At 43.2% G+C, this 16,108-nt stretch overlaps 1 protein-coding gene across 1 annotated transcript; it reads left to right on the top strand.

Annotated features, from left to right (window-relative positions):
- The first annotated feature begins 360 nt into the window (after positions 1–360).
- On the top strand, positions 361–7,861 carry LOC127571925 (deleted in malignant brain tumors 1 protein-like). Its single transcript, XM_052018674.1, has 5 exons — positions 361–379; positions 4,233–4,544; positions 6,366–6,680; positions 7,373–7,687; positions 7,761–7,861. Exons 1-5 carry the CDS (start codon positions 361–363, stop codon positions 7,859–7,861), a joined length of 1,062 nt encoding a protein of 353 aa, XP_051874634.1.
- The last annotated feature ends 8,247 nt before the right edge of the window (positions 7,862–16,108 follow it).

The raw sequence follows: 16,108 nt of genomic DNA, 5'->3' as shown, positions 1-16,108 counted from the left end.
TCCAGAATCCTTGGTGCATATTGGTACCAATGATATCGGCAGGAGACGGATAGAGGTCCTGCTCAATGAGTACAGGGAGTTAGAAAGGAAGCTGAAGAGTCGGACCTCCAAGGTAGTAATCTCCGGATTACTCTCTGGTGCCACGAGCTAGTAAAGGAAAGAACAGGAGGATAGCAAAGACAAATAAGTTGCTCTGGAGATGGTGCTGGGGGCAGGATTTCAAGTTCTTGGACCATCGGAACGTTTTCTGGGGAACGCGAGACCTGTACAAGAGCGATGGTTTGCACCGGAACTGGAGGTGAGCCAATATCCTGGAAGAGAGGTCTGCTAATGCTGCAGGGGAAGGTTTGAGCTAGGGGGATGGCGACCGGAACAACAGGTCAGTAAGTAAGGAAACGGGCAGGAGCGCTGATGTAATGGAATGTAGGATAAGGCAGTTTCCAAATAATAGATGTGATTGGACTAATGGTTTGAAATGATTGTACTTTAATGCTTTGAATATTATGGGCAAGAGAGATGAACTGAGAGCATGGATCAGTACATGGAACTATGATCTTGTCGTCATTACAGAGGTTTTGTTGAGGGAGGGACAGGAATGGGTTATCTATGTGCTAGGGTTTCGAAGTTTTAGGAAGAATATGGGTGGAGGTAAAAGACGGGGGATGAGCTGCAATACCAATTAGAGATCAGCTTCACTCCGGCGAGAGATAATGGGAGGGCTCGGACAAAGAGTCTCTTTGAGTATAACTCAGGAATAGGAAGTGTGTGATCACTCTATTGGGGGTGTAGTATACACCGCCCAATAGCCACCGCGACATTGAGGTACGGATATGCAAACAGATTAGGGAAATGCGTAAGAATTACTGGGTTGTGGTCAAGAGAGATTGCAACTCCCTAATAAAAATTGGGACCTTTTTAGTGCAAGGGGGTTTTATCGGGCTGAAATGGTTCGGTGTATACAGGAGGGGTTCTTAAATGAATATGCTGACAGTACAACAAGGCGAGAGGCTGTTCTGGACCTCGTGTTGGGTAATTTCCTGGCTCGGTGACTCACCTATCAGTGGGTTAGCGATTGGGGAAAAATGACCACAGCTCAATAACTTTCAGGATAGCTACAGATAAGGATAATTATGGGGCTCGCGGGAGGGTTTTAAATTGGAGCAGGAATAATTACGAAGGGAAAATGCAGGAACTAGGTAGAGTAAACTGGGAACTCCTTTTTTCTGGCAAGTCGACGTAGATCATGTGCAAAGTGTTTAAGGATCAAATACATAGCGTACAGGATAAGTATGTCCTGATTAGAAGGAAGGAAATGAATGGCAAAATAAGGGAACATTGGATGTCCAAAGAAGTGATGAGCATAGTCAAGAAGAAAAAGGACACGTAGAACTTCGGAAGTTAGGATGAGGTGGAGCACGTGAGCACTATAAACAAGGTAGAAATGAACCCAAGAAAGGAATTAGGAAAGCCAGGAGGGGCCATGAAAAGTGCTCAGCAAGTAGGATTGTGGAGAATCCAAAGACTTTCTACACCTACGTAGGGAAAAAAGATTACGAGTGAAAGGTTAAGACCACTTAAAGATCAAGAAGGGTATCTATGTTTGGATGCAGAAATGTGGCTGAGGTTCTGAATGAGTATTTCACTTCAGAGTTTACCCAGGTGAGTGACATGCAGAACGCAGAAATTGGAACTGAAGGCGTAAACGTTAGGGCATTTAGAGGTCAAGGAGAAGGTAGTGTTCGGTCTCCTAAACAATATTAAGGTGGATTAGTCCCGGTGCCCGATGGGATATATCCCAGGGTACTGAGGGAGGCGAGAGAGGAAATTGCTGGGGCTTTGACTAGTATCCTTTGATCACGGGTGAGGTCCCGGAGGACTGGCAAGCGGCTAATGTTTATCCTCTATTTAAGAAAGTAACAATGGGAAATCCGGGAACTATAGATCGGTGAATCTTCCGTCAGTTGTATGGAAATTGCTGGAGAAGATTCTCAGTGACAGGATATACGAGCACCTGCTTGCCTATGGCTTGATTAGAGAAGCAAACATGGCTTTGTGCGGGGAAAGTCGTTTCCAACTAACCTGGCTAAGTATTTTGATAAGTTGACGAGAGTGATTGCTGAAGGTAGAGCTGTGGATGTCATCTGTATGAACTTCATTAAGGCATTTGTCAAGGTCCCACATAATCGTTAAATTAAGAAAGTTCGGATGTATAGCGTCAGTGGAGAATTGGCTGCGTAGATACAGAAATAGCTTGCACTTCGAAGACAGAGGCTAATGATGAAAGGACTTATTCGGGCTGGAGGCCTGTGAGCAGTGGTGTTCTGCGGAATCTATACTGGGACCTCCGCTGTTTGTGATATGCATAAATGACCTGGATGAGTATGTCGATAGATGTGTTAGTAAGTTTGCAGACGATACCAAGTTTGGTGGAGCTGTGAATAGTGCAGAAGACTGCCGAAGGTCACAGCGTGATATAGATCAGTTGCAGATGTGGGCATAGAAATGGCAGATGGAGTTTAACCCGCACACATGTGAGGTGTTGTACCTTGGTAGGACTGATGTCAAGAGGCAGTACACTCTTAAGGGCAAGACGCTTAACAGTTTTGGAGCAGAGACGCCCTGGGGTGCAAGTCCATGACTCATTGAAAGTGTCCACACAGGTACATAGGGTGGTTAAGAAGGCTGATGGAATGCTTGATTTCATTCGATAAGTTATAATGCATCCGTATAGAACTCTGGTTAGGCCGCAGTTAGAGTGTTGCATGCAATTCTGGTCTCATGCAATTCTGATAGGACGAATGTCACGGCTTTAGAGAAGCTGCAAAGGATGTTTACTAGTATTCTGCCTGGAATAGTGGGCATGTTCTATCAAGGGATACTGGACAAACTTGGGCTCTTTTCTCTGGAGCGGCGGAGGCTGAGGGGTGATCTGTTGGAAGTGTATAAAATTCCGAGGGGCACAGATAGGGTGGAAAACAATACATTTTTGCCATTGTTGAGCGATCCAATACCAGAGGGCATGCTTTTAAGGTGGGAGGGGGTAGGTTCTGAAGGATCTTGAGGGGTAAGTTTTTTTTATTCAAAATGGAGGATGCCTGGAATGCGTTGTCTGATCGGGTGGTTGAGGAAAATGCATTGAGGGCTTTTAGGAGGGGATGGGATGGGCACTTGAATGAGAGGAAATGGAGGGATATGGGCATTATGTAGGCCGGAGGGATTATCTATGTCGGCACGATATTGTGGGCCGAAGGTCATGTTCTATGCTGTACTGTTCTATGTTTTAACCAAATATGCATGTTGACGTGTAAAGGAATGAATGATGGAAGGAACTTGGAAAGTGGGGCTCCGTGAAAACACAGTCCCCTGAATCTAACGCATGCCTGCACACAGAATAATGCAAGACGTTTGGTAGGGAAAACAATCAGAATATAAAGTACCATGTTAGCATTTACGCACGTAGAATAGAAGATAAAACGGAAATTTATTTCTGCAGCTTGTGAAAAGATGCATTGAAGACCTCTGTATCAGATTCGCACATCTCTGGGAGCCACGCCCAAAACGGATTAAATTACTGTAGAAGCAATTAAGCAGATATTATTTGAATCTAGTTTTGTCTTCAGGGTGCAGTTAGAGCAGGAAGGGGAAAGCAATATACATTGACATCGATGTCTTTGCTTATGTTCTGCGTGCATATTTTAAGCACCGCCCCTACTGGAGTCCACGAATCTCCGGCAATTCTTCTCTCCGAAGTAATCTGAACTATTAAATTACCTGGTGTTTGTCAACAAATGACTGTCCTTTGGCGACAGCAGTTCAGACGTATGCTTATGTTGGAACGTTCGCCTTGTATTTTGTTACCTTCCGATATCTATTGTATGGCATATTTGCAGCAATTTCTTATTTCATTAAATTTGACTAACTTAGACTCTTTAGGCATATTTTTGAGGCAGGTACAATAGCATTATTTAATAAGCACTTGGATATCTTCATACAGGGGAGAGTCTTGGAAAGATATGGACCAAACGCAGGAAATTGGGATGATCTTGGTGGAAACGTGGTCGGCATGGACTCATGGGTCGGGGGGGGGGCGGGGTGGGTGGCTGTATCCGTGCTGCATTGCTCTGTAACCCTGTGACATTATGATCCCCAGTGATATGAACGTGTAACTTTTGCTTCCAATATACTGCTGTGAAATATTGAATGACATCGATTACCCAATTATATTTTCGCAGTTGATCACTGGCAGTTGCGACTGGCTGATGGAGAGGGCCGTTGCGATGGCCGAGTGGAGGTTTATTACGGGGGTGTCTGGGGCAGAGTAACTGACGGTCTTTGGGATTTCAAAGATGCAGATGTGGTTTGCAGACAGCTGAATTGTGGCTTCGCAATACAAGTTTACACCCACTCCAAGTATGGAATCGGGAAAGGACCAGTGTTAATGAACAATGCCAGTTGCAATGGAAGTGAATCCTACCTCTGGAACTGCACGTTTACTCAGGGGAACTATTTATCTATAAGTAATGACGTTGGCGTATTTTGTTCTGGTAAGAACATTATGTTACTTCATAAAATTCATACATCCCAATTACTCTCTCCAGCTCCTGCCCAACACTGTTGCAATTAGCCTTTCCATAATTTAGCACTTTTCCCTGAAGTCCATTCCTATCCTTATCCATAAATATCTGAAAACTTACGGAGTTGCGATCACTGTCCCCAAAATGCTCTCTCAGTGAAACAGAATAGTTTGCTGAATAGCTTAATGAGGACAGATAGAGAAGGCTAATTAAAAATCAAGGGGCGTCTTTTGGCCGTGAAATTCAGGTCAGAGCCGTTGCTAAACACGAATCCATATGGATAATGCTGGAAATGACCAGCAGATCAGGCATTGCCTGACGAAAAAGAATAATCTTATAAAAGAACTGACCTGTACTGATCCACACATAAACTGCAAGTTTCCGGAAACTTTGATATTGATATGAATTTGATACTGAATCCCAAAATATGCAAAGTGTCGGGATGGATGGTGCGATATTTTTCCTCAACGTTATGCTGGGACTCATCATTAAAAACTGTAGGAGATTGCACACAGTTAATTCAGAATGGGTGTCGGATGGAGAATTAAAGTGACATTAAACAACAAGCTCTGCTTCGCCCTTGTCAACTATATGAAATTATTCCGCAAAGTGCTCACACAATCACTGTTTTGTTTCTCCAATGTAGAGGCTATATTATTGTGAGCACACAGTACAATGCACTGGATCGGTAAAAGTGAAATTGATTCACTTCCAGAACTGAAAATACAGATTGTGTCTCTGGATGAAAGGAAGGAATAGGTTAAGTGACCCGTTGTTAGTATTCCCGCGTCTGCATGGGGAAGTCATTCGGGATTAGCAGCAATAATCCAATAAAAACACCGTATTGTCCCACTGACAGCAGTGAACCGATGATAGGACGCTGGGTTGGGAGTTAGCCATCGATACGCATGGTACTTTAGATTGGTTTAATAGCACCATGACTATGCAACTAGAAGGACAAATCTGCAGTGGAGAGAGTCGTTAAACGAAACAAAAATGTCCCCGACAAATACCCGAGTCTACCTGTAATATGCAGCTCTCAATGATAGTGGGTGTGACTTGTATCCTTGTCGAGACAAAATGCAGACTTAATACTAAGCAAACCCCTGAATTTTACAGGGCTTCAGCAACAGCAGAATAATTTTATACAGTAATTAAGAATGGTCTCGGCCCTAACCACCGACTTTCCATTTTCCTCCATAGATGGTGACGGACCCGCTGAGTTCCTTCAGCATCTTGCTTGTTGCATTAGAACTATATTCTAACGTAATATTTAATGACATGTGTTGGCACCAATGCGTTCCAGTATAGCCATTGTTAAGAGCATAAATATGAACTAATTAATGTGCAAAGTAGTATTCTAAGTGCAGTCATAATCATAGCGCAATAAAGACAGAAGACGTGCTACTCCTACAAGGCTGTGAATAATTAAACCACAAACAGGAAGAAAATACTTCATGAAAATTTGCATCCCCAAGAAGTGCAGAGAATTCCTGAGTGGAACACTAAGTGATCAATAGCCGATATCCTCAGTTCTATGGGGAAAATTTTTCTGATGCGCTGAACACGGCGGGCTGACGGCACAGCTCTAAAGAATCCGAGCAGCAATATCCTGGGCTGAACTCGTTACCCTATCTTTTCTCAGAAACGGCAAATGTTTGCCGACGTTTCGTTAAGTAGAGTAACGAATTTGCACACGATAAATATCTGTTCAGACAAATCGATTGCAAGTGTTACTCAGACTGCTTCCAGACAGCGAATTTATTCAATTGATATTATTTCCGGTTGCAGACCATATTCCCATAAGACTAGTGGACGGCGGAAGTCGCTGTGCCGGAAGGGTTGAAGTTTACTACAACGGAACCTGGGGGACCGTGTGCGATGATTCTTGGGATTTAGCAGATGCCCATGTTGTCTGCAAAGAACTGAATTGTGGGTATGCTGTTAATGCCACGGTTTCCAGTTGGTTTGGTCAAGGTTCAGGTCGTATCTGGGTGGACAACGTGAACTGTTCAGCGAATAATTCGGCCTTGTGGCAATGTCTGAGGAGTCCATGGGGCGAGAACGACTGCATTCATAAAGAAGATGCTGGAGTTATCTGTTCGGGTGAGGAGTAACTCAAGATATGCACAACTTTTTATTCCACGATAAAGTCTATCTTCGACATACTTGGGTCGGCACTTTCATGTAATGACAATCGATGAATTAAGTATAATGTTCTGTTATTGCAAAACCATTAAGAACGATTTGATCTCTTAATAGCAGGAAATTCTGTGAATACATTCTGAGCGAATATTCCAGTTTCCAGTTTGCCTCAATAGATCACGGTCCTGCATGAGTATAAAATATCCCAGTTTCATGTATCTTACAACGATTTTAATGCAGGGGTTAACGCAGATACTTCACAAACAGGGTCGAAATAGTTCTGCCTCGTTGAATGCGCCGTCTTGGGATGAGTCAATACTGCCTTCCCTCTCAGTTATGAACTGACTGAAATTTATAGAGCAAAGACCAACACTAGAAACATATTATCCAGTTAAGGTCTTATTGTTTCTGAAAGCTCGCCCTGCCGAAGTTGGTCCCGAATGGCCTGCGAACTTGAGAGCCCTGTGTAAAATGGATTGTTCCCTTGTTTCTAAATTAAAGTGCACGGAATGAATTGACGATTCGACGCTTTTGAGTTCAAAATGCATTTTGAACAGGATTTCACAGTACAGACAGAGAGCGATGTACTGTTTATACAGTTAATGTCTAGCTTGGAACAAAGCCAAAACTGAAATGTATTCTTTGTCCTTCAGGTCACAGAGATATAAGGTTGGCGAATGGGAAGAATCCCTGCCAAGGCAGACTTGAAGTTTTCTTTAACGGGACCTGGGGCACTGTTTGCTCAGATTCTTTTGTCACGGAGAATGCACACTTGGTTTGCGCCCAGCTGAACTGCGGTTCAGCAACATCTGTAGAAAACTCCGTGGCATTTGGAAAGGGATCTGGACCGATCTGGCTCGATGATGTGAGGTGTCGCGCGGATGACTCACTTATATGGCAATGCCCATCTTCACCCTGGGAGCAACTTAATTGTAACCACGAGGAGGATGTCGGGGTCATTTGTTCAGGTAATGGTCTGCAAACGGAGCCAGTTGCATTTGGAATATTTCAATCACGTGATGTGTGGAATTTGTTTTGCAGAATCACACCCGTCTAAAAACCGAATCCAGGGGAACAGAAAGAAAAAGATAATGCACCCAGTTCCGGAAGATTCTGGTAATTATCGATATGTCACGTATTAAAGCTACGGGTTAAGCATGCATTGACTTATTTCATACAGCCAGTTTTAATGCATCTTCTTTATTCGTAGTTTCAGAGGGATTCAAACTTGTACGTCGCCAGGTTGCTTCTTGTAATGTCAGTGCATGAGCACTTTTCGGTACAACATAGGGCACGCAATGGCAAAATCTGCTGCTTTAGAAGAAACAATAGAACTATGTTAGTGCTTGATTTGGAATCATAAGTTGCCGATAGAGGGAATTTGGAGAGAATAAGCATGTTTTGCTGCAGCGGCACAGAGAGTTACATGACAGGGGCCACCAGAACTTGGATGAGTTGCCAGGCATGACTTCAGGTTTGAAGAAAAACTGCAGAATGACATTATTTCCTGTCCTGTTGCATGTTATTTTTAGTTCTGAATTCTAGCGTGATGTGGCTTGCTTACCATTTGCTGTGCAATGCAGTCTATCACTTACCTGTATCCCAGAACATTGAGCACATTATTCAGCACAATAGGTTGGGAGTGAGAACAGGGTAAATAAAAGGAAGTAACGTATCCACTGTAGGTTAAAATGATCAAATGTGTACACGTGCGTCTTTCATTTCAGTCCTGCAGCTCGTGGCAGGGTTCGATAACTGCTCTGGAAGGGTTGAAGTTTTCTTCAGTGGGACGTCAGGAACGGTGTGCGACGATTCGTGGGATAGTCACGATGCTTCAGTTGTCTGCAGACAATTAAACTGTGGAGATCTGGTATCGGCTTCCGCCGGGATGCTGTTTCCCCAAGGAAACGGCACGATTTGGATGGACGAGGTTGAATGCAAAGGGAGTGAGTCCTTCCTGTGGGATTGCCAATTTTCTGCTATGGGTCATCATGATTGTGGACACAAAGAAGATGTCGGTGTGATATGTTCTGGTCAGTAATCGAACCATTCTGATCGTTTTTGTCAATTCTCCACAGTGCTTTGACCTATCTTTATTTCTGCACCATAATACAACAAGAAACGCACAGTCTTTCGGTTCGGTCTCTTGAAGATAGCCATTCAATCATTGCCCCCCCGTCACTTCTCTACTACCTTCTTTGCAAAATTTTCCACCTTTTTCCTTCTTTAACTTTTTCTTGACTCATTTTTTTATCCAGTGTTCGGTAATGTTTCCTGTTACCATTTTACGTTTCATTTTCCCTCCCATGATGCGATTGTTATTCGATTTGACATCTTGTAACTCTGTTGAAATCTGTGGTAAGATGAAGCAGAAGTATGAGATTCGCCTTTAGACAACGCTAACCTAAGTGGGTATTACTTCAAATGTGAAAGTGAAGTTCAGCATAAAAATGATCAGAGTTACCATCGAAACTCCTGCAATTGGTTGGGAATTTTTCTGAATGCAGCCATGATTCAAAGAAAGGAAAACTATGTTTTGTCATATTTATTTTCTTTATTTCAGGTTATCAGCTGCACGCTGCTCCTTTCAGTTATCTGAGAACCTTCGTTTACGTTAGCCCTTGCATTCTTGGTTCTCTTCTGGTCGTCGTTTCACTTTACCTGGTCAAAGGGCTGCTGAGATGCTTCCGGAATGGTTGGTAAATCTATTATCAGAAAGCTCGATGAGGAATTAGTGAACTTAGTTAACGTTAATATTATCTATTCCTGACGGAATAGAATATTCAACGAAACGAGAATCTACAAAATATATAAAGTAGCCTATAAAAGGGGACTCAGAATACTCCAGTGTGAACTGTGCAGGTGTCGATTGTAAAGTTCAAATTTTATTCCAGTAATCTGAACTGGAAATTGCAAGCTGGTAGTTCAACGCAGTTTGGATGTACTGTTGGATGTGACATATTTCCAGTGAGATGTTGTCGAAGAGTCCATCTGCTCGCTCAGATGGACGAAATGAAATGCCCAGGAAGGTAACTGGAAGATTATTGTAGAAAATAAAACATTATGGGGGTGTTGGTGATATTACCTATTGCTGCGCACTGAAAGCTGCTTAACACAAAACACCAAGCACACATAAATGGTTCTGTTTGTAATTGAGATGATGTGAGGTATGTTGTGTCACTCGGAATGGATTCTGATCTTTGCAATTTATACATGTATTCGATGAAGGCACTAAAATTTTGGTTGTTATTTTTTCTTTGATGACACGATGATGGAGAGGAAAGTAAGTTTTGAAGACAACGCAATTTGTTTATAGAAGCGGAATAGGTTAAGTAAGTCGACGGAGATCTGGGAAGTGGAGCACTATGTGGGAAAATGTGAGATTATCCACGTCAGTAACGAGAAGATGAGCCATATTGTTCAAATGTTGAGAATTCGGAACTCTGAGATGCGGAGGGCCAGGTGTCTTTTGAGGAAATGTTGGCCTGTCTGAACATAGAACACAGAACAGGACAGCAAAATACAGGCCCTTCGGCCCACAATGTTGTGCCGACCTTTAAACCTCGCCTAAAACTATCTAACCCCTTCCTCCCACATATCCCTCTATTTTAAATTCCTCCAGATGCCTATCTAGTAAAATCTTGAATTTGACCAATGTACCTGCTACCACCACCACCCCAGGCTGCGCATTCCATGCCCCAACCACTCTCTGGGTAAACCAGTTCCTTTGATATCTCCCTTGAACTTCCCACCAATTACTTTAACGCCATACCCTATTGCATTGAGCATTGGTGCCTTGGGAGAGAGGCGCTGTCTGTCACTCTACCTGTTCCTCTTAATATTTTGTACACATCGATCATGTCTCCTCTCATCTTCCTTCTCTCCAAAGACTAAACCCCAGCTCCCTTAGTCTCTTCTCATAATGCATACTTTCTAAACCAGGCAGCAGGCTGGTAATTCTTCTCTGCACCTTTTCCAACACTTCCACATCTTTCCTTACATGAGGAGACCAGAACTGGACGCTGTACTCTAAGTGTGGTCTAACCAGAGTTTCATAGAGCTGCATCATTACCTCGCGGCTCTTAAACTCTGTCCGTCGACTTATGAAAGCTGACACCCCGTAAGCTTTCTTAACTACCCTATCCACCTATGACCAACTTTCAGGATCTGTGGATATGGACCCCCAGACCCCTCTGCTCCTCCACACTACCAAGAATCCTGCAAAAACTTTGTACTCTGCCTTGGAGTTTGTCCTTCCAAAGTGTACAACCTCACACTTCTCCGGATTGAACTCCATCTGCAACTTCTCATCTAGCTCTGTATCGTATTAATGTCCCTTGCAATCTTCGACAATCCTGTACACAATCCACCACACCACCAACCCTTGTGTCGTCTGCAAACTTGCCAAACCACCCTTGTACCACCTCATACAATTCATTAATAAGTATCACGAAAATCAGAGGTCCCAGAACCGATCCATATGGGACACCGTTAGTCACAGCCCTCCAATCTGAATGCACTCCCTCCACCACAACCCTCTGCTTTCTACAAGCAAGCCAATTCTGAATCCACACGGCCAAGCTTCCCCGGACTGAAGAAGCCTACCATGTGGAGCCTTGTCAAATGTCTTGTTAAATCCATGTAGAGCACATCTACTGCCCTACCCTCATCAATCTGTCTGATCACCTCCTGAAAGAACACTATCAGGCTTGTGAGACATGACCTGCCATTCACAAAGCCATGCTGGCTGTCCCTGATCAGACCATGATTCTCTAAATGCCCATAGATCCCACCTCTAAGAATCCTTTTCAACAGCTTGCCCACCACAGAGGTAAGGCTCACTGATATATAATTCCTTGGACTAGCCCTGCTACTTTTCTTTTGAATAAGGGGACAACATTTGCCACCTTCCAATCCTCCGGTACCATTCCCGTGGACAACGAGCAATCCTGTGATTGCTACCCTTGAGGGCCTGTTATTCAGCCTTCTGCCTAGATCCCGAAACCCACTTTTCAGGACCTCGCCCTCTTTCTACCTATGTCGTTGGTACCAAAATGTACCACGACTTCTAGCTGCTTTCCCTCCCGCACAAGAATACTGTGGAGTTGATCAGATACATCCTGGACCCTGGCACCTGGGAGGCAACATATCATCCGGGATTCTCGCTCATGTCCACAGAACCTCCTGTCTGTTCCCCTATCACTATTACCCTCTTTTTGTCCTCCCTTCCCTTCTGAGCAGCAGGACCAGCTCCAGTGCCAGAGACCTGGCTACGGTCGCTTGATCCCTGTACGTCCTCCCCCTCAACAGCATCCAAAGTAGAATACCTGTTTTTGAGGAGAACAGCCTCCGGGGTGCTCTATTCTGTCTGCCTGTTCCCTTTGTCTTATCTCCCTGACAGTCACCCATCTATCTGCCTCCTGGACCCAGGAAGCACCTGCTCTAAGGGGGGTGGGATGGGGTAACTGCCTCCCCACAGCATCTACATAACTCTCTCCCTCCCTGACGCTTCGCAGTGTTTTAAACTGCGACTCCAGCTCTGAGCCGATGTTCCTCCAGTCTCCAGCACTTACTGCAGATGTGGTCACTGTGAATCACAGGGGTCCACTAGCTCTCACATCATGCAGCTACAGCACATCGCCTTGCCCTCCATCTGAACTATTTTTTCCTACATAGCTGCAGTCTACTTAAAAGTTATAACAATAACAGTAAACCTTACCTTTACTTGCCAGCTACTCACCAGTGTTGTTGTAGATGGCCTCCGCCTCTTGGTGTCGAAGCCTGTTGTGCCAAAGCCACTCACTCTGACTCTGCCCACTCCGACAATGGCTGCTGCATAATGGCTGCTCCGCTTGACACGACCTCCTTTTTATTGGCCCTTGTAAATTATCCCGGACCTGTGAGGGACTCGCTGCTCCTTGGTCTCTCAGCTCCTGATTCTCCCCTAAGTAAAACGCTCGCTAAAACACGAACTCTTTAAACTAAAACACTTCAAGAAGTTCATGTTTTCGCGGGCTTTTTATTTAGGAGTGAGACCAACATAGAACACTGGAGTTTAGGCAGTAGCTGCGTATTTGACTGAAGCATAAGAAGTGGCTGAGACGTAGGTGTAGAGCCAATGTTTTTTTTCTTGAGCGAGAACACGCAGTCACTGTTTAAAGGTAAGAGTTTGAATCTGAAGGTGTGTTTAAAGTCAAGAGTTCGCCTTTCGAAGAGACAGATGGCGAGAAATCTTCTTTCAGATGGTCCTGACTGTTTGGAATTCTCTTCCGGAAACTGTGGTTGGAGGGGGGTGGGGGTGGGGGTTGGGGGTAGGTGGTTGGCGGAGGGAAAGCAGAGTCTAGAAATATTTTTAAGGCATGGAGATTGATATTTAAGTAGTTAAAGTGTGTGTGTGCGCACTCGCGTTCACGCGTTGGGGAGTCATGGTGGTTGGGTGACTGTGTGGCTACCACCACAGTAGCAGAATGTAAATTTGAGATTACAATCATATCAACCATTGCTTTTATGTATGGCAGAGCAGGCTGGCGTGGACCAGAGACCATCTAGTTCTCCTTATTCATATCCTCGTGTGTATCAGGAGCAGAGGAGCTCTCCGCGATGGTGTCGGCACGCTTAAACTTTGTTATTAGAAGTGATTACCAGCTCATTGGCATTCTAGATTGTGGAAGTTTGCAGTGCCTGAGAGTAACTGGATGAAACAATGGCGGGAATTACCAAGTTTTTTTTGTTAGCTTGGAAAGTTATTCGCGCCTCCATCAATATCAAGAGAATATCTAACGCACAGCAGGATAGGAATGACAGGAACCTGGTGATCTGTTTCCTGTCAGAACAGCAGGTACAGCAAGAGCATAGAGCCAGGAATTCATTTTGTCTTGAAAATGTTCCCAAGTCATTTATTTAAGAAAAATGGACCCAGAGAAATCAGAACAGCTGCACAGTTCCTCGAGCACGCGAGAAATGAGTTACAATAACAATATAAACCTATTAGAGTAGAATCAACCCTCGAAGGAACAAGTGCTGTTAGATGTAAAGAGGGAAATAACAAGGGAAATTGCCGTCTACTTTTGTTCAGATAATATTTTCCACTTCTTGGTTTAACAGGCGATAGAAAATGGCAGCTTCCTCTGACTGGGTTTCCTGAGCCGTTTTATGAGGAGATCGACATTCAGGGATCTGGGGCAGGACTCGGTAATTATATTTAAACTGAATGCGTGCGATATCTTCCAAAGTAAATGCGTTCTTTTTACATTTAAATTTTTGTTTTATCAGTGGATTCACAATCTTTCGGCTCAGAGAATAAATTGCAATATTATGTGGATAGTGACGTGCATGAACACAAAAATGAAACCATTGAAGGTAAGTTTGATAGAAGTTTTATCCCACCAGACAGTCACGTCAGAACAGAGATAATTAATGTAAATCATTTGCTTAGAAATAGACGTAAGCAGATTATAAACACATAACACAGAAAATAATTAAAATAAATTGAAGCGAATACACGGACTGTAAACTTAAATTTTAGAGAATATATTGAAAATACCGGCGAACCTTTCAGCAGGTAATATCTACAGAAAGAAAGCTGGGTTAATATTTCAGGTCCAACCTCTTTCATTCGGAGTCTCTTAATCGAAAAACAGACGGTACACATTGCACTGATCTCGTTAACATGGACACAATGTAAAATACATGTGATGCAAACATATTTATTGTTCAATGTTACACACATTAACAGGTATTGTTATTGAGATTGTTATAGGTGTTACCTAAATATAGACCTTGAAATACCAGTTTCTTACCCAAAAGATATCTGCATTCCGACAAAGGGGTGATCGATTTAACGACTGGAACAAGAAAATTTACACGTGCTCCTTTGGAGGATGCGTCATAAAGTGGCGCTGTAAACATTATTGCTCCCAAGAGCATGAAATAACCCACTCTTACAACAATGAATGAAAAAAAGATGATCTTGATATTCAATAGCTGCAACATCAGCAAGTATCCCTTTGGCATCATTGCCCGTAATCACCTGGACGAGATTTTGCTTTGAACAAAGAACATAGAACAATACGGCACAATACAGGCCTTTCAGCCTACCATGTTGTGCCGCCCTTCAAACCACACCTAAGACTATCCAACACCCTCCTCCCACATATCCCTCTGACTTCAATTCCTCCATATGCTTATCTAAGAATCTCTTCAACTTGTCCAATGTATCAGCCTCTACCACCACCCCAGGCAGCGCATTCCATGCATGAACCACTCTCTGGGTGAAAAACGTCCCTCTGACATCAACCTTGAACTTTCCACCCAATAACTCAAAGCCATGCCCCTCTTGTTTCGAAGCATTGTCACCCTGGGAAAGAGTCGCTGGCTGTGAACTCTATCTATTCCTCTCAATATCTTGTATACTTCCACCTCACACTTCTCTGGATTGAACTCCATCTGCATTCTCCACTCAATCTCCATGGTAAAGACATGGAACGATTTTGTAGAGAATATGCCGAAAGGATATTTAAATGGTCGGTTAACTGGCAGTTAATTTCACACAATTTATTACTTTGAAGCAGCATTGTTTACAATATGGTCAGGAATTGTCTCTTGTTTTTTAGGAACCTTTGCGCCGGTTCATGGTGATTTCGGAGAAGAATATGACGATACTGAATAATTGTGCTTGCAGGTGTGAGAATTAACATGATTTAAGTTATTCACCTTATATTCTGTTAAAACACCTTTCCAGTTTTAGGTGTGGTCTGAATTTATTTTGAGAGTAAATTGTAAATCGAATTTAACGTCCAGTGGGGTTTGCAGTGAGATCTTTCCGTGAATTATAAAAACCTAACTCCTAAACAGTTTGGCTGATGTCAGTGGTTCAACATATGAAGTAGCTTTAGTTTGACTTTATCATTGTTGCTAAATGTCCCGCATTTTACACAGCTTACCGTCTTGCGCGTGCTATTTGGTGGGATTCATCCATCCAACGATGGCGCTTTTCTTCCTATTGTTAACGCGTGCATGCTTCGAGCAAATAAGTTTAGTGAAATATCGCTCCTCATTTTCATCTCTTGATTTTTTTGAGGGGGATAACTGTAATGATGTACCATTGATATAAGTTCGACTACATGAAGGACTGATTGATAGAGACAATTATGAAACATAAGTAGGAATCAGGACATGAATGACATGTAATTCTATCTCTACTTATGTTGTGCACTGCAGAGCTCTCCATTCCTCACGAGTTATAGATATGCAAACTTGTATCTCATTGGTTTGATAATCAGATGTTGAACTGTTATTAAATAACTGGTACCAATTTGCTCCTGCGATCAATAAAGGTCGACTCATTTGAGACCAGGCTTGAAAAATCTATTATTTCAATATAATAGCAG

This window comes from Pristis pectinata, chromosome 6 (assembly GCF_009764475.1).
Source record: "Pristis pectinata isolate sPriPec2 chromosome 6, sPriPec2.1.pri, whole genome shotgun sequence".
In the NCBI taxonomy this organism is placed as follows: domain Eukaryota; kingdom Metazoa; phylum Chordata; class Chondrichthyes; order Rhinopristiformes; family Pristidae; genus Pristis; species Pristis pectinata.
Note: the sequence above shows the minus strand (reverse complement) of the source record. Positions and strands in the feature narration are given on the sequence as shown.